This window comes from Canis lupus, chromosome 18 (assembly GCF_011100685.1).
Source record: "Canis lupus familiaris isolate Mischka breed German Shepherd chromosome 18, alternate assembly UU_Cfam_GSD_1.0, whole genome shotgun sequence".
Lineage (NCBI taxonomy): Eukaryota > Metazoa > Chordata > Mammalia > Carnivora > Canidae > Canis > Canis lupus.
Window position 1 is genome coordinate 15515403 of NC_049239.1, and position 25675 is coordinate 15541077.

Below are 25675 nucleotides of genomic sequence, written 5' to 3' on the forward strand. Positions count from 1 at the left end.
GAAAATACTTGGGGCAGGGGAAAGCTCAGGATGATTATGGCTCGGGATTCATTGTGGCCTGAGGAACTCTGTTCTAATCAAGGCAGACCCCTTCTTCATACTTGAGGATGTCTCCAGAGCCCGTGAGAGATGGCCTGGCCCCAGATGACGTGGCTGCACATGACTCGGTGCGGCGAGCGTCCAGCCCCCGCTGTCGCCGTTGTGTGATACGGGCTTGGAGGGGAGGGTGGGCCAGGAGCTGCCGGCCGCTGCTGTGAAAGAGGGGATATCACTGACCTGCTGCTGTAGGGCAGGGGCAGCCCTCAGGGCCCGGGACCGTAGCACCTGCTCCTTTAGCCAAGCGGACGGTCTGCATAGGCGGATGCACAGGTTCCAGCCTCACGCACAGTGGGACCAACAGCCCTGACGGCACACGGGGGTACTTGCTTTCACCCAGCTGCCGCCGCCTGTCCTCTGCAGCAAGGAGCAGCAAGGCTCTGCGATTCTCTCGGTCCACTGTCCGTGGGGCAGGAGCCACATACTGTGCATGTGGGGCTGGGGTGGGGGGGACAAACGGAACGGACCCCAATGGTAACAAAATGAAGTCCTGTGCTCTGGTTTGTTCCTGGAGGCAGCTGCCCCGAGCCACTTGTGCCCATTGGGCTTTGCCTGCGCCCCAGGCCACTGGGGACCGCACCTACTGGGGAGCAGCTCAGACCCGGCCCGGGGCCTGGAACCCTTGCTGAGGTGAGCTGATACTGGGTGGTGGCGGCTCTGAGCTTGGAGCCCTCCGCCCTGTAGCCCTTCATGCTGGAGGGCAGTGGTCGTGCGGCCTTTCCGTCCGCTGCTCCTGGGACTGCTCGTGGTCTGTGCCCGACCACTGCCCACCCCCTGGTGGGAGTACCGGGTGCTTGCCTGGCTCCCGTGTTGCTGGGTCATCAGGTTGTTAGTGTGCGTGGGCTTTAGGCCTGCGTGCATGGGGACTTTTTTTTTTTTTTTTTTTTGAGGAGCTTGTTGGACCTGGAGCGTTAAATGCATTTGGCATCCTTGGTAAAGATAGACTGAAAATATTGTGACGTGGTGTTACTTTTTTCCTTCAATTGAATATAAAGGAGAGTTTGTGACGAGGCAGGAAATCCTCTAAAATGACTGGGAATTGGGACTTAGGTCCTGATCATTGTTTGTTTATAATAAGTAGAGATGAGAGGGGATTTAGGGTTTTTACAGAAATCACAGAAGCAGGATTATGATGAATAAGGGCCTCTCATAAAAATAGATTTCACCACATCCCCCAAGATGAGGGGAATGATGTGTTGTTACATTAAAGATGGGTTTTGTCCTGCCTCCCCAAGTGACTTGTGTGAATATCCATTTTGGAAGTAATGAAACTTTAAATGTATCCATTGAAAAAAATTATTTTAATATCTTTGTGCCAGAATTGATAAAAGAAAAATCAAAAAGTTAGGAAATTGCTTCCATGATCTTGGAAAACAGCCAGCAATTGAGAGGGAGTGAACAGCGCTCCTTGTCCTCCTGGGCGGGAGGCAGGGCTCATCCCCACCTGGAGCCGGGGACAACGTCGGCTCTGTGTTCATTTTCACATCTTCTTACTTAAAAGTGTTACTAGTTTTATTCATTTCTTGGCCCAGAATTTTTAAATGGAGCTGGATTTTTTGGCAGAGGAAATAATTGCTGTTCTCACCCTGTTAAGGTTTAATAACCAGCAGGTCATTCCTTGGGATGCAGACATTAGCCACCAGAGATCATCCATAAAAGCCGTCTTGGTCAGTGTGTGGAGATGTGCCCCAGTAGAAATAAGCATCTCTTGAATTTTGTCCTTGTTCTGTCCTATTATGGTCTGAAGTTGTGTCCCCCCCAAATTCCTAGGTGGAATCCTACCTGCCCCCAAAGGTGATCTTAAGAGGTGGGGCCTTTGGTAAGTACATAAGGTCATGAGGGTGGGGCCCTCATGGACAGGTTAGTGCCCTTGTGGACAGGACCCGAGACGGCTCCCGGGCTGCGTGTGCCTTGTGAGGAGGACGCGAGGAGTCTGCGCCCCGGGAGAGGCCCACCAGAGCCCAGCCCCGCCGCAGCCTGATATCAGACGACCAGCCTCCAGAACTGCGGGGAATACATTGTTCATTTTTATTTCTAAGGCACTCGGTTGTATTTTGTGATGGCAGTGAAAGCAAGCTAATAAGACGCGTCCCCAGAAGAGGGATTATTCTTCCAGAAGTGTCCCAGGCCTCAGGTGGTGGTGGCACAGACAGCGCTGTCAGGGGCACGCTGGCCTGCGCCACTGACCAACGTGGTGTTGACCCATTGGCGGCCATCACTTTAGTAAGACTTTGCTGAGAATGGAAATATCAGAGGGGTTTACTATTTTTTTTTTTAATTTTTATTTATTCGTGAGAGACACAGAGACCCAGGCAGAGGGAGAAGCAGGCTCCCTGCGGGGAGCCCGATGTGGGACTCGATCCCAGGACCCCATGACTTTAAAAACTGGTTTGATGCTGGGTAAGGCAGTCCAGTGTGTTAGAACATTTGGGAGTGATATTTTGTGCTGGACCAAAGACCTCAAATTGCATTTGGAAATTTCAGAGCATGGGCAGCGCAGTGCCTGCAGGTCCCCTGTGACGGGCCCCCGATGGGTGAGGCTCCAGAGAGCCTCAGAACTGAAGGGGACTCTCTAAAAGAGGCGCCGTGTGCTGCATTCTTAACCTCTAGTGTTTGAGATGAAAATTGTTAGAAGGATTTTAACTTCTCTCTAGAATCACCCCAGATCAGCAGATGGTCACGTTTCCGTGAAGTGTGAAGCCCTTTGTGGGCGGTGAGCCCGAGTGTGATTGGCTCGGCCTCGGGTGGCGGTACTTGTCAGGCTCTGCCGTTTGCCACCTGCCAGCCAGGTGCCAGCAGGCGCCAGGCGCCGGCACAGGGCGCATCTCCGAGGGAGCTGGACTCGGTGCAGATAACTAGAAGAGGTTCCTCATGCTAGGGAGTCTGAAACTCTCAAGATGTGAACTACTTTAATTAGTTTCACTTTTTTCATTTCTGAGTTGTGAGGATTCTCTATGAGATCAGGGGCTCGCTGTGTCTCATTTGCTGCGGGATCCCCACAGCCTGGTGCAGAGTGGACACAATAAGTGCTTATTAATAAATTTAAAAACATGAATCCGTGTTCGGTCTTGGTTTTGGAGGGAAGCCTTTATGAGCCAGAAGCAGTGGTGCTGTGTCCCAGCCCGCCTGGGAGGGCCCATGTGGCACCCCTGCGGCAGCCCTGCACCCTGTTTGCAGGCTGCACGATCGAGGCCCCCCCCAGCTAGGGTCAGGGTGCAAGACAGGAGGGTGCTGTAGTGATGAGACCGCGCCGTGGAGGCAAACAGTGGTGACACTGAACACAGCAGACGTTTTGGAAAAGAGCAGCCCATGGGCCACAGCTGGTCATAGGCCCGAATCAGTGTTTTTAATCATTTCATTTTGAAGTTGAGCGTATCATGCCAAGAAAGTAGTGAAATTGCTGCTATAACAGGTTCAATTACGTTCTATTATAGTTCATCCCATTTATTCGTATCATTTATTATGAGCTGCTAATTAGTGGAGTGTTTGTTTTTACTGCATGCATTAACGGTGTTGGAATTCTTTTAAAGTCATTATTTTGTTGTAAGGTTTATACTTTTTTTTTTTTTTTTTTAAAGATTTTATTTATTCATGAGAGAGGCAGAGGCATAGGCAGAGGGAGAAGCGGGCCTCCCAAGGGGAGCCTGATATGGGACTCGATCCCTGGACTCTGGATTACTTCCTGAGCCAAAGGCAGATGCGCAGCCACTGAGCCACCCAGGCGTCCCACGGTTTGTACTGTTTCTAATAACAGCTTTATTGAGATGTAATCTAGACCCTTCACCCTTTTAAAGTATACAGTTCAGGGCAGCCCGGGTGGCCCAGCGGTTTAGCACCGCCTTCAGCCCAGGGCCTGATCCTGGAGACCTGGATCGAGTCCCACATCAGGTTCCCTGCATGGAGCCTGCTTCTCCCTCTGCCTGTGTCTCTGCCTCCCTCTCTCTGTATCTCTCTTTAAATAAATAAAATCTTAAAAAAAAAAAATAAAGTATACAGTTCAGTAGTTTTTAGTGTATTCCAGAGTTGACGCGGCCGTCAGCACTAGCTGGTTTCAGTGTCTTCTTTCTCGACCAGAAACCGGGTGCCTGTGGCACTCACCCTGCTCTCGCCACCTCCCCTCGCGCCTGTGGATCCGCTCTCTGCCTCCTGCAGTTTCCCTGTTTGGACGGGTCCTATAAACGGGATCGTGCAGTACGTGGACTTGGAGATGGTTTCTCCCAGTTCCTCTCGCGTGTGGTGGCGTGTACAGTACCCTGTGCTGTGCCAGGTGTGTGTGTGGGTGACCGTGTTTGGTTTCCCCACTCATCAGTTGACAGGTGTCAGCTTATCCCCCATCCAGCCCATCCGCCTTCTCTCCACCACCCTCAGCGTGTTCTCTGTCACTAAGAGTGTCCCATGGTTTGTTTCCTTCTCTCTTTTTCCTTTTCTTCCCTACTGCTGTTTATCTGTTTGTTTTCTTAAATTCCATGTATGAGTGAGCTCCTACCTGATCAACTGTTTAGAAGACTGTGTTTCGGGATCCCTAGGTGGCGCAGCGGTTTGGCGCCTGCCTTCGGCCTAGGGCGCGATCCTGGAGACCCGGGATCGAATCCCACATCGGGCTCCCAGTGCATGGAGCCTGCTTCTCCCTCTGCCTGTGTCTCTGCCTCTCTCTCTCTCTCTCTCTGTGACTATCATAAATAAATAAAAATTAAAAAAAAAAAAAAAAAAAAAAAAAGAAGACTGTGTTTCGTATTGAATTGAACACAGTAACTTGTACATGTGATCGTAGGGCCTGGGCCAGTTTACTTCCTGGCTTTTTTCTTGGCATTAGTTCTTCCAGCTATCTACATGACCCACATGTCTGTTGTGTTCAGAGGCAATTCGGTGTTGTTCCTGCGGTGTTATTGTGTGTTCAGTACCAGTTGGTGCTCAGGACTGTGTTGCATGTTGCATGTTTTCCTGTTACAGCGTCTTTGCACATGGTTGTGTGGGACTACCTAGCCAACGGAAGTTAGGTATTTTAGTCTGTACGTTGGAAATAAATGTGTTGGTTTCTAGCTAGTGAGGTATGAATAAATAGATTTTTTTGGCCTTTCGGCTGTGTATTGTTTTCGTCACTATTATTCAGGTTTTAAGGCATCCAGCACAGTAAAGCTGCTCTCTTTTCATAAAAGATTGTACTTAATTTGATGCCTGTTGATGAATTTTAGTTTAAAAGCGGCACCCCCTGACAGAGCTTCCTCCTCAGTCTCCGCAGACACTGCAGCTCGGCAGGTGCGTCCATTTAAACCCACGGCATGTTTGCTCTGGGCCAGAACAGATGAAGGTCAGTGGTGGAGGGGTCTCCCTTTCCAGAGAACTTGGTTTTAGCGTGTGATGTGTGATGTGAACTTCCCTAGTGTCCTTTATCCTTGCTCCGTTGAGAGCCACAGTCCCTAGAAAACCAGTAACGAAGCTGGTGTTTGGGGGCACCTGCTTTGCATCTTTAAGGGCGTTTTGAAAACTACTCTTGCGATCCGATTCTTCTGGTACCAGACATTGTGCCATATAATTTCACTCCATGTTATTAGGTAATATTAAATAGTGTTCATCAAGTAGGTGTCCGATGGTTGGTTGGTTGTTTAGCCACCATTTGCCTATCACCAAGCATTTCACAAGCACCTCTGATTTTGCAGTGTGTGTGTTTGGGGTGTGGGGTGGTGGGTGCTAGGGTTTATTCTCTTAGGCTGGATTCCTAGAGCTGGAATTTCCATATTAAAGGGGATGAACTTCCAGCGATTGCTCAGACTTCATTCCCAGTGACACGATCTTCCTTCCACAGGGGGGAACACTTTCTCCCCTAAGATGTCAAGTCCACTTCCCTCATAGAAGTAGACCTGACCTACAGTTCTGTAACCACCCTGAGCTCTAGCCTCCGTCCTCAGATGATTTTACACACTGTCTGACAAGAAACATTCCCTAGAGTTTTATTAATTCCAAATTCTGTGTACTTGATAAGTACAGCACTATAGAGATACCAGCTCATAAGAACAGAATTAAAAGAGCATGTGAGCCCCCCAAAAAAAAAAAAAAATCCTTGTGCATGAAATTATGGGTCATTTTTTCTCGTTTTTAGTCTCCTGTAATGTTCTTTGATTCTCTTTGTGATTAATGGAAGAGGGGGTGGTCGGTGGTCTAAATGGAGATGCCTCAATGGGTGAGCCGGCCCAGGCATCCTGAGACGACCCTGGACGCACAGCACGGCTCGCCTCTTAGTGCATACCGTGAAAACCTTCACTCGTGGCTTAGCGGAGCAAGGGGAAGGGGTGAGGAGATGGGACGTACGGGGGTTGTGCGGCGGGTGCAGGCCTGGCGCTCTGGGCCGGTGCGCGGGGAGCATGCGTGAGGCCGCGAGTGCCCACAGGCCTCTGCACGGACAGGCCTGGGAAAATTTCTGAGTGGAAGAGGAAGGGATTTACTCCTAAAGGGTAACCTGACCTTTTAGTAGTTTGACCTGAAGCAACTTTTTCCCCTATTATGACAAAGGCTGCCTTGTCCTCGGACCATCTACATCGCTGTGCGTCACCATCAGGTCAGCCAGGGTTGGTTGTAACCTACTCTTTTTACGTTGCAGCCAACACGCTTTCAGAGTTCAACCTCAAGCTCTGACGTCCTGACCTCTTAGACCTGTCCCCGAGCGTGTAGAAATGAGCGCTGTTTGATTCAGGTTGGCGCTGAGCTGCGCCGCCCCGTGCGGGAGCCGCTGGTTGCTTGTGGCCCGTTACAGACAGACAGACAGACGGACCCTCGCGTTCCTCCCTCGCGCTGAGCACCGCACGTCGGGCTCGGTAGTCACGTCTAGGGGGCAGCTACGTGTCGAACAGTGAGATAAAGTCTGTCTGTAGCATCAGAGAGATTCTCCGAAACAGCACTGTCCAGAGGGCAAGACTCCTTTCTCTGTGTGGGTAACAGCAGAGGGGACGGGCCAGGGCTCTGTACGCAGCTTGAGCTTCTCCTAAGCATGTTTACAAATTGTAGAAGACCCCACAGTGGAGAGAGCGTGCCTTTGTCATTCTTTACAAGTAAAAGACGTGGGGTGGGGACACCTGGAGGAGCCCGGGACTCTTGATCTGAACCCCCTTACTGGCACTTGCCAAGCTTCCATGAAATGCGACACAGCCTAGAGACCTAGCGGTTGCTGCTTGAGGAGAAGGCCAGCCTTTCCTGGCGTTGCTTAGTGTCGGGCAGGTAGGTGTCCGCCTCCTTGAACACCTGGCTGCACCACCGGCGGGAAGCGCACACCCGAGCTCTCCTGACGGTGCCTGTTTCTTCCCTGTAGGAGAACTGCGACATATCACCAAGCTGAAGCCCTGGAGCCTGTTTGATGTCCTTGTGGAAAAGTATGGTTGGCCCCATGAAGATGCTGCACAGTTTACAGATTTCCTGATCCCAATGTTAGAAATGGTTCCAGAAAAACGAGCCTCAGCTGGCGAATGCCTTCGGCATCCTTGGTTGAATTCTTAGCAGATTCTACAAATCGAGCATTCTGAGCTAGCAAATGTTTTCCAGTACATTGGACCTAAACGGTGACTCTCATTCTTTAACAGGATTACAAGTGAGCTGGCTTCATCCTCAGACCTTTATTTTGCTTTGAGGTACTGTTGTTTGACATTTTGCTTTTTGTGCACTGTGATCCTGGGGAAGGGTAGTCTTTTGTCTTCAGCTTAGTAGTTTACTGACCCACTTTCTTCTGGAAACAATAACATGTCTCTAAGCATTGTTTCTTGTGTTGTGTGACATTCAAATGTCAATTTTTTTGAACGAAAAATACTTTCCCTCTTGTGTTTTGGCAGGTTTTGTAACTATTTATGAAGAAATATTTTAGCTGAGTACTATATAATTTACAATCTTAAGAAATTATCAAGTTGGAACCAAGAAATAGCAAGGAAATGTACAATTTTATCTTCTGGCAAAGGGACATCATTCCTGTATTATAGTGTATGTAAATGCACCCTGTAAATGTTAATTTCCATTAAATATGGGATGGGGACTCAAATTTCAGAAAAGCTACCAAGTCTTGAGTGCTTTGTAGCCTGAGTTGCATGTAGCGGACTTGAACTGCTCCCAGGAGCCGTGCAGACCTTTCATTCCCTAACAGTCCTTTTTACATTGGATTTTAAACAAAGTGGCTCTGAGTTATGTCATTCCCTATATGGCACTTTAAAGCAAGAAAAGACACGCTTTCATTCTGAAATACGTATTATAGTTTTGGCACTCCCATTCATATTTTTGCATATTTTTAAAAGTACTTTAAAGGAAAAAGCAATTTCCCTTTAAAAATGTGATAGCCCGGTACCATGTGGTGTTGCCTCCTCCAAACACTGTAAGTTAAACTCTACATAGATTAAATCGGACAACAAAACCATGTGCAGTGTGTGGAATGAGAAAAAAATATATATATCTATATTTTTTGGAAAAGTTTGCTTGTGTTTGTCCAAAACCCAGGTATGGTATGTAAGTTAGAGCAGCAGGCACGATCCTAACATCTGCGAGGTAGCAGGGATCACGTTTCTGTGTGGCTACGATAGTTTTACTAGCTTTTTCGTTGTCTTCCCATGCATTGAAGTTGAGAAAATGATTTTCCCTTTGCAGGTTGCACACACTTTTGTTTATGCATTTCCTTAAACTTGTAGAATCCAGGACACAAACCATAGTAGGCAATACCATTTTAGAATGTAATATACGGAGGTCTCTCTAGCCTCTTTTAGAAGTCAGTGGATTGAATGTCAGGTTTTTTTTAAACTTTCACATTCATTAAGGTGCCTCGTTTTTCTTGACTTTGTCCATTAACATTTATCCATATGCCTTTGCAATAACTAGATTGTGAAAAGATAACAAGTGTTGTAATAATAATCCATTGTTTGAGGTGCTTGCAGTTGTCTTAAAAATTAAAGTGTTTTGGTTTTTTTTTCCAGACATTGCCTTGGTCATTGGCCTGTATTTGAAGCGATAGAATCAACAAACATTTGCTCTCCTTTTAGTGTAGTGTAGCCCAAACTAAAGAAAGCATCAGCATTCCTGTCGCAGGAAACTAGTTGTAGAACATGCATTAAGACTTATTATAAGGAAATCATTCATTGTTTTCTAAGAACAGAATGTGGGTTTAGAAGAATTGCTGTGTCGTACAGATTCACTACCTAGAATTGCAGTGATTCTTTTTCATTCACCTTCTATCAAAAAACAAAGGAGTTACATTGTGTTTGGGCATTGCACATTTTTTTAAATCTTCTTAACAGTATTCATCTTGAGGGAACGAGACACAGTCCTTTCAGGAGTTAGCATGATGTCACATGTGGCTGTGAGACAGAACATAAGCACTTCCTATGCATCGTGCATGCTAAGGGTTTCTGACGAGGCTGTAGGTTACGGAGTAGGTTCTACGACAGACACCATGTCCGCAGGGACCGTCCTTACAAGAGCCACCAAGTACGTCTTTGTCTTCCCTAACTCTGAAGCATCAATACAGGGTTTATAGCACACGTGAATGAAATTTATCCAATGCAGTTCCGGCTCATGTTAGAAAATAAACTAGATTGTTCGGAATTTGTAAAGATCTGTCCCTTCTAAATTTAAGAGCCTCGCTGGCTCTTAAGAAAATTGTTCTAGAAGGAGTATACATTTGTATTAGAAAGGAGTATACATTTGTATTAGAAATAGTGTGGTTTTTAGCAGAATCTTGGTGGCTTGATGATAAAGAACACGTGTGAGCTGAGTGCCGCAGCCAGCTCGCTGGTCCGAGGGAGCGTCCTGGCTTCTCCTCCCATTAGTCCGGGTCAAGTCTTCACGGCAAAGGACAAGCAGCGGATCACACACGTGATTTCAGCAGAGGAGAAGCTGGCTGCCTGGAGAGTAGAACTGCCCAAAGGCCGAAAAAAGCAAATTTAGACGCTTCAGGAAAGCATGAATTTTTCAGGTGAAAACTGATTTACTAACTTGCTTCTTCCTGTACCCGGATCATACTAACACGATAAACTAGTTTCTCCTTGGGTAGAGAACTCCAATTTGTATTCACAATTGAGATTATTCCTAAATTCCCCTTTTTCTTCCAGTAATGTTTTTAAAACTTTAATCAAGTTTTGGCAGAGACCGTATTTGAGAGTGTGTGCGCCCTTCATCAAGGAGTCCGGGAATCCCGCGAGGTCCTGCAGGTCATGGAGAAGCTTCTCTATCAGTTATTTGTATAGTAGGCAAATTTATAACTGAGGAACTTAAAGTCCTTAGAAGGACAGTCTTTTTAAAGAGGTGACCAATGCTGCTCGCTGTGCTGATGGTTAACCACCTCTGTTCTGTGAAACCGCGGGGCCGGGCGAGATAAAGCCATGTTTTCTTAGACAAGCGTGTCCTTAATGAACACCTGTGAGTAGAACGTTGTTCGCTAAAGTCAAGAAGGGCAAAGTTGACCTAAGTTCTCTTAAAACTTGAAGCTGATTAGAATTGAGTCCTGGACGCAGCGGTCTTCGTGTACTGTCATGAGCTGGTTTTCAAAAGGAAATGGAAATTAAAGGTTACTGTAAAACCTGACTTTTCATTACTGCCAGATTTTATCCAGTCATTCTTAGTCTGCTTACGGTTTTCTCCAGTGCACAGAGGGTACATGCTGTGCCAAACTATGTCAACTAGGTGAAAACTGGAAAAATGTGTTTGTGTCATTACTTCCGGTTATACTTAATTCTCCTAAAGGTAGAAGACAAAGGATTTTATTTTCCCAAAACAAAAGCTAGCATTGGGTATTTCAGCGAAGTGTCCATTTGAGAGGCTACTTTCATTTCACTTGAGAACTCAAAGCATGCTGCTTTGTTCCTTTTAGTCTTGTATGCCCGAAACGAACTCCGAAGATCTACTACTTTCTTTTTAATAGTATAGCTAGATAGTAAACGTTAATTTAGGGTTTTCAAGTAATTTTGATTGATCGGCAAGACCCTGTAGTCCTGCGTGCGCTACAGGGTACAAAATGAGGGGTTTGGGTTGCCAGGCTGACTACGCCAGACTTCCGAACCCTTGAGTTCTGGGCTGGAACTCAGCCACAGGCAGGGCTGGAACAGTAGGGGTTCGTTTCGCGTGAGGCCAGTTGGAAGTAAGTGTACGCGGCCCCCCCCCCAGCAAGGGGGCCTCCTGTGGCTTCTCGCTCCCGCACAAATGACCAGTAGGAGCATGACCGGTAGGAACAGCCCCTTACTCCTCCTGATGTCTGCTATGTCCAGCTGAGGTAGGTGGAGCTCAAGACACTGGAAGGCTCCTTACAAACTAGATCTGAAAAGATGGAACTTGTGTTAAAAACTCTTGTTTAAACAGACTCCAATCTCAGAAGTTGTACAGGACAATTTGGTAAAACTGACATAATTGTGATTTATTAACATGAATTAAAATGCCCAACCAGTGCTTCAATGTGACAGTATATTTAAAATAAAAAAGAAATTAAAGGCCATATACTGTACTACTTCCACAAAGATCACACAGTTTTGCAAAGACTTGCCGTATGTACAAAGCTATATATCAAATAAGAAAAGCTGTAAGCAATTATATACGCAAAAGAAATGCAGTATTTACAGTTTGTCAGGAGACATTAAAAATCATCTATACATTAAATTACATTTTGCTTGCAAATAACCGATAAAACAAAATGAGCCATGTCCACACCAAACTATAAAAATCTGTATTGCATATTTTTTTTATACCTAAGATGCACTCACAGAACTGCTGACAGGAAAAAAAAATGAAAATCCGCATAGTGCCATTACTTAGCTGTGTACTTAAATGCATATGTATAAAATAATATAGAAAACATTCACTAAATGAATTTTAACTGCAACAATAAAATTTAAAGATCATGTAGCATCAAATCTACTGCCAGAAAAACAGCTGGAATGTTCACTTACAAAATAAAGATACCTAATACTGGCTTAACAGCACATTTTTTAAGGAATTTTAAAAAGCAAAAATGGGAAAAATACAATGAAAGAGCACTGGTGTTTTTTTTTTTTTTTTTATACAAAGTTTCATGTACAAGCTTTAAAAAGTACCTTAACAGGTACATATGAAATATACAGTTTATCTTACAGAACATTTTAAAAAATGTTTTTGGAGTCCATTTTAATGCCACCCTGAACCATGGTAATTGTTCTGAAATGTTGGTGGCACCTGTGCTCTGTGAATTGGAATCTGTCCGGGCACTGGAGATGCCTGCTGAGGTCCTTGAACCCCATGCGGCAGGGCCACAGAGCCAGGATGAGGACAGAACCCTGAAGCAGTAGGTGTTGGAATACTGTTTGGTCCTTGGGGTTGGAGATGAGGACCTGCGACTGGTAATGGACAATGTGGCCCTGTTGCAGAAGGCTGGTGTTGGGGTCCCGGTCCCAGAGTGGTGTGATGTGTGGCTTGGGAGGGATACGGTGGTACAGCTGGATGAGCACTTGAAGGAAAAAGTGGAGGTCCTTGATGAGGTGGATGGTGTAAGGCTTGAGCAGAGGCGGTGTGATGCCCAGAAGCCAAAACACTGGAGGGTGGTGGCGGAGGAGGTGGGGGGGGTGCCGAATTTACAACATGCTGGTGCTGTGCTGGTAGACCCTGGAGTCCTGTGGAAGGATGGGGAGGTGGCGGGTGGTGATGCGGGGCGGGACCAGGGGGTGGTGGGGGCGGGGGCAGATGGTGGCCAGCAGTTTGAGAATGAATGTGAGACCCAGGGGTGACGGCGTGAACAGGCCCAACTACGTGAGCTACAGAGTGTTGCTGATGGGAGCTCGGCTGCTGCACAAGGTGCGGCCCAGGGGCGGGGGGTGGGGGCGGCGGGGGAGGAACCACAGCCGCAGCGCTTTGATGGTGGAGAGGAGGGTTGGGCGAAGCCAAGAAATGCCCTGGAGTGACGTGGTGGCCTGGGGCGGGCTGCTGGCCGCTGGTGCCGGGAAGGGCTTGATTTGGTCCCGATGCAAACACAGTCTGTTGGGAAAGACTACCTTTAAGCGGATTATAATTCTGAAAGTTCGCAGAGGGCTGCTGGTTTTGATAGTAAGACGAGGAGGAGGGGGGCGGAGGGGGTGGAGGGGGCGGTGCCGTGCTGCTCAGACCTGGGGGGGTAAACTGACTATATGTCGCTGAGGATTGTCCTGAGGGGGTCTGTGTAAATAGGGCTCCAGACGGGGCCTGCTGAGTACTGGCTTGAAGGTTCTGTGCCGCTGGGTAGAAATTTCTCTGAGGCTCTCGCTGAGGTGTTCCCACTTGAGGTGACTGTGAATGATGAGGCCTGTAGGGCGATCCCAGCTGCTGGGAGGGGGGCTTTGGTGAGAGATAACCGTGCTGCACAGGTGGGTGGGGTGTCGAGGACTTGGGAGGGTTTTCTACATGAGGGGACGGAGGACAGTGCAACTTCACTGGCGCGGACGGCAGCTTCTGTGAAAGTTGCTCGGATGCGCTTCGGACGAGTGGCTGAGGAGGAGGATTCTTGGCCAGCGCTTGGGTGTTACTTAGCAGCTGCTTCGGGTGGACTTCTGCTTTCAGGTGAACCCCGCTCTCGGCTTCTGACGCGGGTGCACTCGCCTCCCAGTGCGAATCGGACTTGGTGGGTATTTTCCCTTGTGGCTGAACAGGAAGCATGGGGCCCGGGGAAGCAGGCTGTGGAAAGAAAACGGATCCCATAAGACACGTGTTCTGTACATGGAGGATGGTTACCGGTGGTATTTAAGGTTATTTCAGGATCCCCTTTAGAAAGGGGTGGAGGATGAGACAGGTTGGAGAAGCCCGACACCGGGCTGTGGGGGTGGGGAGGGGGGAGACACACTCAAGACAAAGACAGGCAGCCTTTTCAGTAGCTGAGTGAGTTCTGGTGCTGAGCATAACCAGAATGCCCTTGATTAATTTTTATTGAAGACAAGTTACGGAAATAATGGTCTTTACACTCAGTGTGCCTTTTTCCCCTAAGTGATCAAACCTGCTTCTGAGCCTTATCCTGAAAGAATTCTGGTAACCTCCAGCACTTGGCAAGTTTCAATTCCGTATCCTGCACCCAACCTAACGATCAACCAGTTTGGGTAAATTAAACGTGCTCGCCCAAACTGCTATAACCTCAAATGTCTTTTGTTCAAATATGAATAATCCAAGTACAAGACCACTGAAATGTATATAATGATACATTTGAGGAAAAAAGAAAATCCATCTTCGATCCCTCATCTTTAGTTTCCACAGATCCTGGCACCAACGTGAGACCACCACGTCTTCTTGAATCGGGATGGCAGTAGCATTTCTTTCCAATGAACTGGTCGTCTGACCTTTGGTGTTAGAAAACGGACTGTTCAGGAAAAGCCTGAATCTCCGGGGCTGACGGGTGGACCTCTAGGAGGAATACCGAGGTGCCGTGCGCACAGGAGACCAGCCGGTCCCAAAGCAGCGCAAGAATCGCAAGCTGATCCTTGGTACAGCAGGAAAATCTCCGTGTGCACATTAGCGTCCACTTCTCTGAACGGCCACATTCAAAGGTCAATTGTATTACCTTGCTCATTTTTGAAGGGCTTTTACAAGTATTTTGAGAGGTGTCTGGGGATGGACATTCACTTGTAGTCATGGGTTCTGGATTTTCAGTGTCGGGATCTGTAAAGTAGAAGAAACCTGGAGTAAATGTAAAATTGCGCGACCAACACCACCCAGTACTAACACTACAGAGCGGCATAAATTCTCTTCCAACCCACTTCTTAGAAAGGTGCTCTCCTTCCTGATTTAAAAAGGTTTTTAAAACAATAACCACGATAGGTCATCTGCTTACTGACCTTCCATAAGTTCACTGAAAGGAGGGACTGGGCCCTTGGGTTGCAACTGGGGAATGTGATTTGAATGAGATGAAGGTGAAGACGGAACATGACTCGGTGAACATGGGACACATGGTGACTCTCCCCCTAGAGACGAAGCAGACCCGAAGAGAATGTTAGCGCTGCCAAGAACGAGGGTGCAGAGGGGTCCGCTGGCTCCACTTCTCAGCAAAGGAACAAGCTCACTTACCACTGTCTTTATCTTTTCGATGATCGCTGAGAAGTAGCGCTCGCTGGTAACTCCTTTCTCTCACTTGCTCCACTGAGGTTGAAGCGGTCCTTGAACATAAAATCAATCATACCATCAGTTCAAGGAAGCTACTGCCAGCTAGATTATTCTTTGTCCTTGATGGCCAACATGTCCTCTCAGACCAAGGCTGTTGCGCTGCTGGGAAAATACTCAGGTGTAAAGCTTTGAACACAGCCTCCATTCCTTTGTCGCAAGCGATTTCTTGGTGACGGGGAGTGGGGGCTGAAGGGTGGTATATCAGCATTCCAGACACCACGGCAGGTGCCAGATCTGACCTTGTGTCTGGATTGTAAGGCCAGCGGGAAGCTCTTGGGGGTGAGGGGACCCAGAGGCCAAGTGAATGGGCCCTTCTGCCCTTTGCCAAGACCCTTCCCACATCCAGCCTCTGCTGGTCCTACTGAAAAAAATAACTCGTTCTTCCTTTCTGTAACCGGTTTGGGATACAGGGAAACCACAGGCTGCAGACTAAGAGGACAGTTCTCTGGACAGGATATTTGTGGGGAAAATGTGAGAACTGTCAAAAAGGAAGCACAGCGGAGCCTTCACACAGGCAAACACAGGGCTGCCTGAAACCCTCTCGACAGAGAGGATCTCTCCATGTTATGACCGCACCGTCTAGCCCCTTGGCCCAGGGCGACGGCAGCAGACGGGGAGAGAGTTCACTAATGAAAGCGTGTGCTTTCCAGATCTAGCCGCTTTTAAAATCAGCTATGTAAAAGCTCCCGCCTGGATGACAAAGAACAAAGACAACTTTCATTCTAAGTTACACTACCCAGGCTTACCACTGAACTTCTGGTTCATTCTTCTCACTGGCAGGAGCTTCCTTAACAGGACAGTTATTGCTGGTTTCTTCCGAAGTAGCACTATAAGCTGTAGCTGGTGCTGGTAAAGGCAGGCTAGCTGTGCCTTCTAGCTGCTCCCCACTCTCGCTCCTGCTGGCACACCCGTCACCACTGTTGCTTGAGTTGCCACTTGCGTGAGGTGACACACTAACCAGGGGAAAGTGCTCTGCCTTAGAGCCACTTTTCCTGGCTTCACGCTGTCTCTTACGGTATTCTAATAGAGAAACCTTGGAGCAAGAAAGATAAGGAAAAGCAAATCTTTTATTTTTGTTTTACAGGTCAGAGTCAATCTATTTTTTTTTCTAAAGAGAATTACTATATTTACATTAGGAAAATTATGTAAAATAATTTGATTTTTGAACAAATAATAATAATAATAATTAACAATTATCAATGCCTATTATATGCCAGGCATTGCATTTAGATGATTTACATACATTATCTCATTTAATCCTCACAACAACCCTATGAAATAGGTATATTATCATCCCCATTTTACAGATGAGGAAATTGAGTAACTCACTCACTCACGGTCACACAGCTGGTGAGTGTTGGAGCCGGGATTCGAACCTAGGTCTTACTTGAAAGCCCGTGCTCTTTCCACTATACTACATTGCTTCCCACAAAGTTGCCAACTGGACTCTGTTACAAAAATTAAAAGCACACATCACTAAAATTCTTTGACTTGCAAAGCAATAAGCCTATTAACAAATAAAATAAATGTCGTCGTTTATCCCATTCCTATGAAATAAGGCATTCTAATTTTCTCAGTATGTCTGCCCAACCAAATGATGGTGGAATGTCAGGGAACTTACATTATTGTTTATAGAACATTCTCAAAATACTCCTATCCATGGCCTAAAGACTATATAGGTATTATAGATGAAGAAAGAAGCATTTCTCCAATGCAAGGCTGGCTGTTCTATGGCAAGTAAGGATAAGAAGAACACAGATATTATTCAACTCTGTTTATTTGGCCGGGAAGTGGTTATTTTGAAGTTACTCTTTCAGTGAAATAGATCACCTTGAGGTTTCGATCTCTGAAACCATGCTTAGAAGCATTTTCCTTAACACTAGAACGTTCTACTTCTCTGTAAACATTTTCTAATTGAGCGTTTACAAAAGGTTTAAAAATGTACATATAAAAAATTTAACTGGAGTACGAATGCCTTACATAACACATAGTATAACTGCTAATAACCCTCAGAAGGAGTATGAAAAAGACACTATTAAAAGGACTAAAATCGTTAAATTTGTAACCTTTTTCTTTTGTGGTGGATTCTGGGGTGTGCAACTCCCGTCGATCAAATTGTCATTAACAGTCCGTCCGAAACCAGAAACAAGCCCATCTTCTGAAGTACAAAACACAGGTGTTTCCATAAATATGCCTCTAGTATCATCCTGCATCAGGCACTTTGACTCACTTATTCGGAAGCCTCCTCCAACCTCCAACTGATGGGAGGGTGTCAGGTCCCTCAAGTTAGAGTTTACTGAGAAGTTAACTCCTGTTCTGTCAGGACTCTTTACCCAGGAAGAATACATTGTGCCCCGTCCAGAGTGAGTAGATTCCAGTTGGCTGTTAGAATCAGTCCTGTCGTGTGTAGGTGGTTCCATGGTTTTATGTAAGGCAGTTTGCTCAATTGCATCGAGTCCCAGTTGAAGGTCTGACACAGATTCCTTTTCTCCAGGGCACTGCCTGTTGACTTCAGTCCTACTCCTAGGGCTGGTATAACCAATAGTCTTGATTTCTTGCAGACCCAGGTCCGTTAAATTGGAATTTCTAAAAGGCCCCAATGTTAACATGGTTGAAGATCGGTCATATCCCTGTTTGTAGAACCAAAACAAAACAATGACACAAATAAAAACATCTTGAGACTACTTATTTTAAAATCTCCCAATATTTAAGCAAAATAATGATAAGAGAAAGAGGTCACCTATTTAATCTTTTTGAATAACTCCTTACCTCTTGATTATAAGTGCGTCTCTTAATTTCTGGAGAACTTTCTGGGGAAGAAATATTCTATATAAAAGAATTAGAATTGAAAGTTAAAATCTGTAAATCCATGATATTTATAGAAATGAAAACTTATACAGACTTTGGTTTAAGGTCCAGTTGATACACATAGCCATTTAGTCTGATACTAAGTATCAACAACATGAAAGTTTTATGTGATAAAACTTTTAATAAAAATGTAAATATAAAAGTTTAAGTTCATATAAATGCATGTTCCAAATTTGCCCTTTTGGTTTCTTAAAAACTGTCTTTTCTTACTCAAAGCACAATAGTTGTTAAGGGGGGGAGGGCTGTTAAATATACCATCCCCACAGGTTTTCTTTTCCCATTTAAATGTCTCACCTCAAAGTGCATGGTATTTCCTGGTGTGCCAGGAGTTACTGGGGTAACTGGTGAATATATAGGCTTATAACCATTTCTGCAAGCTTCGTCATCTGATTTTCCCCGTGGCGGAGTGGCGAACGATGGGTCCGTGGGAGTGATATCTGTGTGAGTTGGCGTAGCATACGGTGAGGGAGTAGGTGTGGAGGTTTCAGAGTAAGCAGAATCTAGCAACTGATAAAGCCTTCGTTTTTTCAGTGGTGTAGTTAAATCTGTTGGTGCAATAATAATAGACATTATATTGCTGGCATTTGCTATAATCTGTAATATATTCTGGGAAAGACCAAAACATCAACAACAGTAATTGTTGATGACTTTCACCAACTCAATTTCAGGGTTTCTAAAGATTCTACTAATATGAAACACTCTCTCCCCACCCGCACATGAATTAATTTTACTATTACAGCACGAAGCATCTTGCCAGATGGCCTATGGGCCTAGAGTCTGAGAAGTCTTACAACTACAGATGTTAAATTGATTTCTAAGACTTTGTTAAGATCTGAGAAACAGCCCAAACACTGATCCATAAGCCCAAATATACATGGTACTGCAAATTAAGGTTTTCATGTTTATCTTCATCCAAAAGGCTAGAGGACAGAAAAAATGTTTCTTTTATAAAGTGTATAACAACTAGAATGTCTCTGTTGTATAAGCTGTATATATCCTGCCACATTCTTCACACTAAACACTCAAAAGAAATTCTACCTGGAAGGGAACAGCTATCATTTAGGAGCAGTGGACTTTTACTTTCACCATTGACTGTAGGACTTCTGGATCTTTCTTGACAGGGTGAGTTAAATCTATGTAAAATTGCGGAGTTTTCCTCTTCTAAGGCTTGCTTCAACCATCGCTGGAATACATGACAAATGAACAGAAATCAATTTGTAGCTGTTTATATAGCTTCTAAATGTAGAGCTGAGGCTAAAAGCATTTCACTACCAGGAATGGTAGTAAGGAAGGAGACTGGCCTTTGGCTCATCCTAGGTTTTTATATCCAAAGAAAAGTTTACCTTCTTGCATGAGCCAGAAATGTTTTCAGTAGGTTCTTTTCTTCTCCTTTTTTCTGAAAGGAATGGTGACGTAAATCTAATATAGTGCTTAGGAGTAGAGTACACGTGGGGACTGTAAGTGAGACCTGGTAAAGAATTGAGCTGGGTAGCTAACACTTCAGGATCTGTAGTTATGCGCAGAGGCCTTTCTGAAAGGCTGTCTGAAGGTTTTCCTGTCTTCTCATTCTTCTCACTTAACCATTCATTGACCAAGTGCTAGAGAAAAGAAAAATTTGCATCAATTGATATATAATTACACAGATTCTTCTATAGAACATTCTGATAACAAATTTGAAATTGATATATTATCCAAAATGATATCCTGGGTAATGTAAATTATTCATAGATGATGTCCAAAAAATCAAAACGTCATTCTACATTTCTTTGGTTAACTTCTGCTCCTACAATTTTTTAAACAATAGTACTTTGTCAGGAAGAAAACACATGGTACCTTTTGAAATACAGTAAGGTCTAAGAGACTTCAGTATATTTTATAAACACAAACACTAAATTTAGGTTTATTACGGCTTCTATTATCAGTCTGTAAGAATAATCTGATATTATGCAGTGTTTTTCTACCCTGGCTGCCTCTCAAAATATCCAGATGAATATACATTAAGAAGAAAAAAAAGTGTGAGAATTGACCATCACTATTTGAAAATTTACACAGTCCCTTTTAAATTAATTCTGTTGATTTTTTTTAACCTACAGTGTATATATAATTATCTTTATTAGCTCTATTGAATACACCTGATCCTAAAGTATAATGACTATTCACTTTTTTTGTTGTCTAATATATAATTATTTCAAGTTCAATTATAATGGGTATGGAAATAAGGATTACATCTGTCAGCACAAGCACATTTTGTTTGCTGTGTAGGTATATGTTTTCTATCTGGTTATCAAATATTTTTATTTTTACTCTATAAAAATCTAAAAGCAGTATATGCGTTCTCACACACACAGACACACATTAAAAAATAATGTCTTCCAGTGAGAATCATCATAAACGTTCTAGTATCTATTTTCTCTTTCTCCCCCAATGTACGTACAGCTGTGTATCCTGGACAAACAACAGGAAGCACAGAGAGTCTGCGGCTAGACTGCTGAGTATGAGTCCTGGCTTTGCCACGTACACCATGACTTCAAGTTACATAACTTTTCTACATCTCAATCCTTATCTGTAAAAGGAGGGTCATAACAAACTAGCTCTACACATAAGGTTAAGCTAAATAACATATATAACATATATAAAAGCTCTCCAAATGGTATAGTATCTGGCACAGAGTAAGTGCTATCCCCTATTTACACTACATGGAGCCTTTACATTAGAGAAAACATAATTTGGTATTCAAACAGTATGTTGTTTAAAATCGAATAAGAGTCTACATCTCAGACCAGGAATTTAAGTAAACTAGTGATGCCACAATAACTGAGGCATATAAAAATTAAAAGGCAGGTTTTATATCATTTGTAGTCAAGAAAGTAGCTTCTCTTTTAAATATGAATTTTTCTTTTCACTAATCTAAATTACAAAGAAAAGTTGCAATTATTTTTTGTCCTTCCAAAGTGGGCAAAAATAACTGCTCATTGATTGGTTTTTTTAATTCCAGCATAATTAACATACATTTAACTGCTCATGGTGAAGGCAAGTGTTGGCTTGCTTGTTCAAGATCCAAGGGGCGGTAAGGAAGAGTACTGACTTCCAGTCAGAACTGTGCTCAGATCTCTCTAACCCTCTGACTCGCCATTAAAGTATACTCCCAGGTTCATCCTAGATGTTTGCGGAATATACTTCTGGTCTCATAGTACCAAACTGTACTGGATCCGGTAAGAACAAAGACAAGATAAATTTCAAAACATTTTGTTATATAAGTGTACGAGAAGAATCCAGTTATGATCTAACACCTCCCCAAAGAGCCTAAGGAATTACCACTTGATACCTCTGCTCCAGTCTACTATACTCCACCAGGGGTTGGGGGCACTTCATAAGGATGTTCTGTTATTTCTGAGCTATAAAGCTCAGGTTGGTTTATCTCAGTGAATAGTTTCCCATAATTGCTTTCCCATCATTAGGTCTGAGAGTAGGTTTTCAAAGATGAATAAGCTCCTTTAAAACTACCCTTCCTTATGGCAATCAACAGTTTCTTCATATTTAATTCTTCTCATCTGTCTATACTGTGAAAATTAGAGGAAATACAAAGAATAAAAGATGACATGTAAAACTAGTTGTTTCTACAAAGTGTCAATTTAGTACATATGGTAGGTTTAAAAATTTTTTTTGATAAATTCTTAAAATCATTACATGGTGATTAGCAATACTAAAAGGAAGTCTTGATATATACCGAATATTATAACTCTTTGTAACAACAGTACAAACATTTTTATGGACTGATCTTACAGTTTTGTGATTCTCATTCTTAGTTTAGTAACTTTGCTAAGTGTAAAAACTAGGCCTCCTGTTTTGTTCCTTAACGAGATGTTACAGAGACTGAATCTTAAAAACACAAATATGTTTAACATCTTAACACACTGTCATTAGGAGAGAGTCCCCAAGCTCCGGAAGAGCCCTACCTTCTTTGTTTTAGGGTACTTCGCAGGACACTTAGTAAGTGCTGGGACTTCAGTTTCTGGAATCAGTTCTGCTAATGCAGTTTCAGTTTCTGGTTCTATTGCAAGTACAGTATTTTCAATATCATTCTGTTGTGAAGTGACTTCTAGATCAGGAGAAGATGGCTGGATATCCGAACACATGCTAACAGTCCTGTGTCTCCGACGCTGCTGGCCAATGTGAGTCCGACTCCGAGAAAAACTTTTTCTCTGTTTAGTCCTATTCACTTTGGCAGGGGTTGGCTTGCTAGCAGTTTCTTCCTTTGCTTGTTCCTAATTCAAAATACAGTAGAGTGGATCTTTTGATTCTATGTTTACAGAAGTGAGAAGCTAAAATCTAAACACATTAGTCTACTTCAGAAGCTAATTTCCTCAAGTTTATGAATTCTGATATACACTAAGTTCACATAATTTTTTCTTACTCTAAAACAAATTCTCATGGGATTTGAAAAAATGCACCTGAACAGCATTAGACATTAAAAATTCTTTACAGATATGACTAAATCAGGTGTGCCATTTTTGTTAGAAAGTGCTTAAGCATGAAAACAAAACTAAACCTGAGTAACATACCTGAAGAACTTCAGCATCGCTGACAATCTGTGCATCTTTACATTCAGTTTTCACTTCAGTTTTGGCTGTGCTGATCCTTTCCAATGCTTGTTCCCTCCTTTTCTCTCTTTTTTCAAGTCTGGCAAAAGCTTGCAGAATTGCTTCCATTTTCCTTTCTTCTCTTGTCTACAAAAGTTAAATTTCAAGTGGCATAATAAATGTCATTGCGCTGCAGTAAAATTCAAAAGTCCCAAATGTTCACGGGAAATGGAAAAAAAACTTCTACGATGATGTTAGCAAAACATTTCTATTGATGACAGTCTGGGGGGCATATATTCATGCCAGATCCTTCAGAGTCTGAAACATTTCAGGAAACCCTGTCATTACAAATATGTTTCATGAAAGGACTACTTGGATGATTGTCAACAATAAGAATAAAGCAAAACCAAAATCAAACAAAGAGGCATAAAAAACTACTTTGCTTTACCAAACTGAAAATCTTTCTTGATAATAGAGAAGCTTAGTTAGCCCTTCTTAAAATAAGATTCAAAGTTCCTAAGGTAATGAATGTTGAAAAGATTACACACTCAGAAACTTAGGGAGTAAATATTAATTATTGACAACATGTGACAGGATATTACAGGGTTAAGTCCTGGGTTCAAATTATGACTCTACTAGTCATTTACTCTTTGTGACCCTAGGCAACCCTAGTTAACCTTTTTGAGCCTCTTACAAAATGTGGATAATCATAATTACACTTCCCTGAATCGTTATTAAATTCACATAGAAAATATCTGTGCAGCTTGCCAACAGCACTTGGAAAAGAGTAGGCGTTCCATAAGTGTCAGTTATTATTTGTACTTCAGCTTTCTTGTTCTCTGTTACAATTTTTTTTTTTAAGATTATATTTATTCATGAGAGACACAGAGGCAGAAACACAGGCAGAGGGAGAAGCAGGCTCCATGCAGGGAGCCTGATGCGGGACTCTATCTCAGGGCCCCGGGATAACAACCTGAGCCAAAGGCAGGCACTCAACCACTGAGGCACCCAGGTGCCCCTCCGTTACAGTTATTACAAGGCATTCTTCTACCCTCTGACCTTCCTGTCTTCCACCAACAGTTGAAGGCAGGGGCTGAGGGTCAGCCAGAGTGCCTTTGTCCCTCAGTTCTCTCTGGAGAGAGAATATTAAAAGCAAGACCCAGAGCCTTGGCCTGTGGGCCTGGCAAGTGCTTCATCTTTTAACCAGAAACAGGAAGCACTTCCATTCGCTGTCCAGTTCTCTAGACGAAAAGAACCAGGTCCTGAGTCTCCGATCCATTTGGCTCTCCTCACCTTCTGTTAGTGAAACTGAAGCTTGGGCTGCATGGGCTTCTCCACACTGAAGCTTTTTAGTCTCCGTAATTATCAGCAGGGATTCAAGCATTAAGACACCTACACTCTGGAAACCACAGCTTACTGTATTTTTTTCACTTTTAAAAAGATTATTTTAGAGCATGTGCATGAAGTGGGGGGCGGGGCGGGGCAGAGAGAGGAGAGCAAATCCACAAGCGGACTCCTCGGCTGGGCAAGAAGCCTGACATGGGGGCTGCATCCGAGGACCCTGAGATCATGACCTGAGTGGAAATCAACAGCGAGCCACTTAGCTGAGCCACCCAGGTGCCCCCCTCTCTCCATTTTTTCCACTAAGGGGACAAAAATAGCCTGTCAACAGAACTCCTCTGATAGTACTGCTAGGCCTCTAGTTGGTCACATGCTTAGCATGGAACCTACTTAAGACTGATTCTCTATCCCTCTCCACACCCCACCCCCAGCTTGCTCACAAGTGCATGTTCTCTCAAGAAATAAAAATATTAAAATATATATATATATATAAAATGAACATAAATACTGAACTCCCTTGTAAACAATACCACTAATTGACAGTTAAAGGAAAATACTTTAGAGATGACTCAATCTTTTTGAGCTAGTCAGGATCTTTAAAAAAATCTAGTCCTGTGCTGCTGAAGGAACCAAAGCCCATGTGTATTAGATGACTCATTCAAAGACAGAGCCATAATTATTATCCAAGTTTCCTGGCTCCCAATTTCCTTATTCCAATTAACCATCACTGACATTGCATAAAGCAAAATAAAGTATAATCTTCCCACATTTACTACAACTGTCAACTCAAAGCACCTTTAATACACTCTCATCTTTAAAACACACAAATGTTGGAAATGTAAGCATGCCCGTGATTTTCTACATTAAAAAAATCATTAATACTCCAGTCTGCTTTTATTTTAAATTCCGCAAGGTTCATATGTCATTCAGTTATTTGTTTTCACCATTGCATCTAACACATTCTTTGACACATAACCACACCCAGTTTATCTATTCAGTGATTGAAAACTTGCCAGTTTTATAGACCTAACTGAAAAATAATCAGTTTTATATATAGCTTGGGGTAATTACAGTTTACGGAGGGGATTAGAGAAATTAGGAGTCCTAATTAACCCCAGCAGACCCTAACACCTGTGTCTGATTGTCACATATGGCTACTGCTAAGACCTGCATGTTCTGGAACCATGACTCATTCCAAGCCCATAAGCAGACCTCAGAACTGTATTATCTGTTAGCTGGGCAATCATAGATCCTGATACAGAATTAGATTTTCCTTTCAGGAATATTACAGTGGCTTTTGACCTACTGTTAATGCTGGAGTACTGGGTGTTAAACTCAACTATGAAGGATCCCTGATGAAATCAATCAACAGATTGCTTTTATGACATATATCTTATTTATGATCTCATAGAGCAAATACAGAGTACTGTCGTTCCTGCAAGCAGAAGAAAGTCTGCTTACTATCCCTTTCGAGGATTTTATCACCTGAATAGGTATTTTTAAAATTTGTATTCCAGTTCTGTGCTTCCATATATAAACACATTGGAGCAGGAATCTGACTTGAAATGATAAAACTTGATATACTTGCAAGAGACTATGAAGATCTTGTCTGAGCTTCCTTTCGATAAATGGAGAAAAGGTAAGGTCCAATATGGTTCAAGGGGTACATAATAAGGAACACAGATTAAAGT

The 25675-nt window shown here is 43.7% G+C and overlaps 2 protein-coding genes across 26 annotated transcripts in view; one reads left to right on the forward strand and one right to left on the reverse strand.

Annotated features, from left to right (window-relative positions):
• SRPK2 (SRSF protein kinase 2) overlaps positions 1 to 16262 on the forward strand; it is a 248782-nt gene extending 232520 nt beyond the window's left edge. For 17 of the 20 annotated variants that reach the window (XM_038562755.1, XM_038562763.1, XM_038562747.1 and 14 more), the window contains one exon: positions 7397 to 10447. In XM_038562755.1, the coding sequence (XP_038418683.1) occupies positions 7397 to 7581 (185 nt within the window). In that variant the 3' untranslated portion in view covers positions 7582 to 10447. Of the gene's footprint in view, positions 1 to 7396; positions 10448 to 14283 lie in introns of those variants that run through there. The other 3 variants (XR_005373185.1, XR_005373186.1, XM_038562752.1) reach the window with 3 other exon arrangements.
• Positions 11444 to 25675, reverse strand: part of KMT2E (lysine methyltransferase 2E (inactive)) — a 93011-nt gene continuing 78779 nt past the window's right edge. For 3 of the 6 annotated variants that reach the window (XM_038562742.1, XM_038562741.1, XM_038562744.1), the window contains 12 exons: positions 22626 to 22790; positions 22020 to 22328; positions 19407 to 19661; positions 19102 to 19246; positions 18358 to 18608; positions 17965 to 18021; positions 17262 to 17825; positions 15942 to 16228; positions 15100 to 15188; positions 14871 to 14996; positions 14597 to 14694; positions 11444 to 13722 (listed from right to left, as the gene is read on the reverse strand). In XM_038562742.1, the coding sequence (XP_038418670.1) occupies positions 12208 to 13722; positions 14597 to 14694; positions 14871 to 14996; positions 15100 to 15188; positions 15942 to 16228; positions 17262 to 17825; positions 17965 to 18021; positions 18358 to 18608; positions 19102 to 19246; positions 19407 to 19661; positions 22020 to 22328; positions 22626 to 22790 (3861 nt within the window). In that variant the 3' untranslated portion in view covers positions 11444 to 12207. Of the gene's footprint in view, positions 13723 to 14596; positions 14695 to 14870; positions 14997 to 15099; positions 15298 to 15941; positions 16229 to 17261; positions 17826 to 17964; positions 18022 to 18357; positions 18609 to 19101; positions 19247 to 19406; positions 19662 to 22019; positions 22329 to 22625; positions 22791 to 25675 lie in introns of those variants that run through there. The other 3 variants (XM_038562743.1, XM_038562745.1, XM_038562746.1) reach the window with 3 other exon arrangements.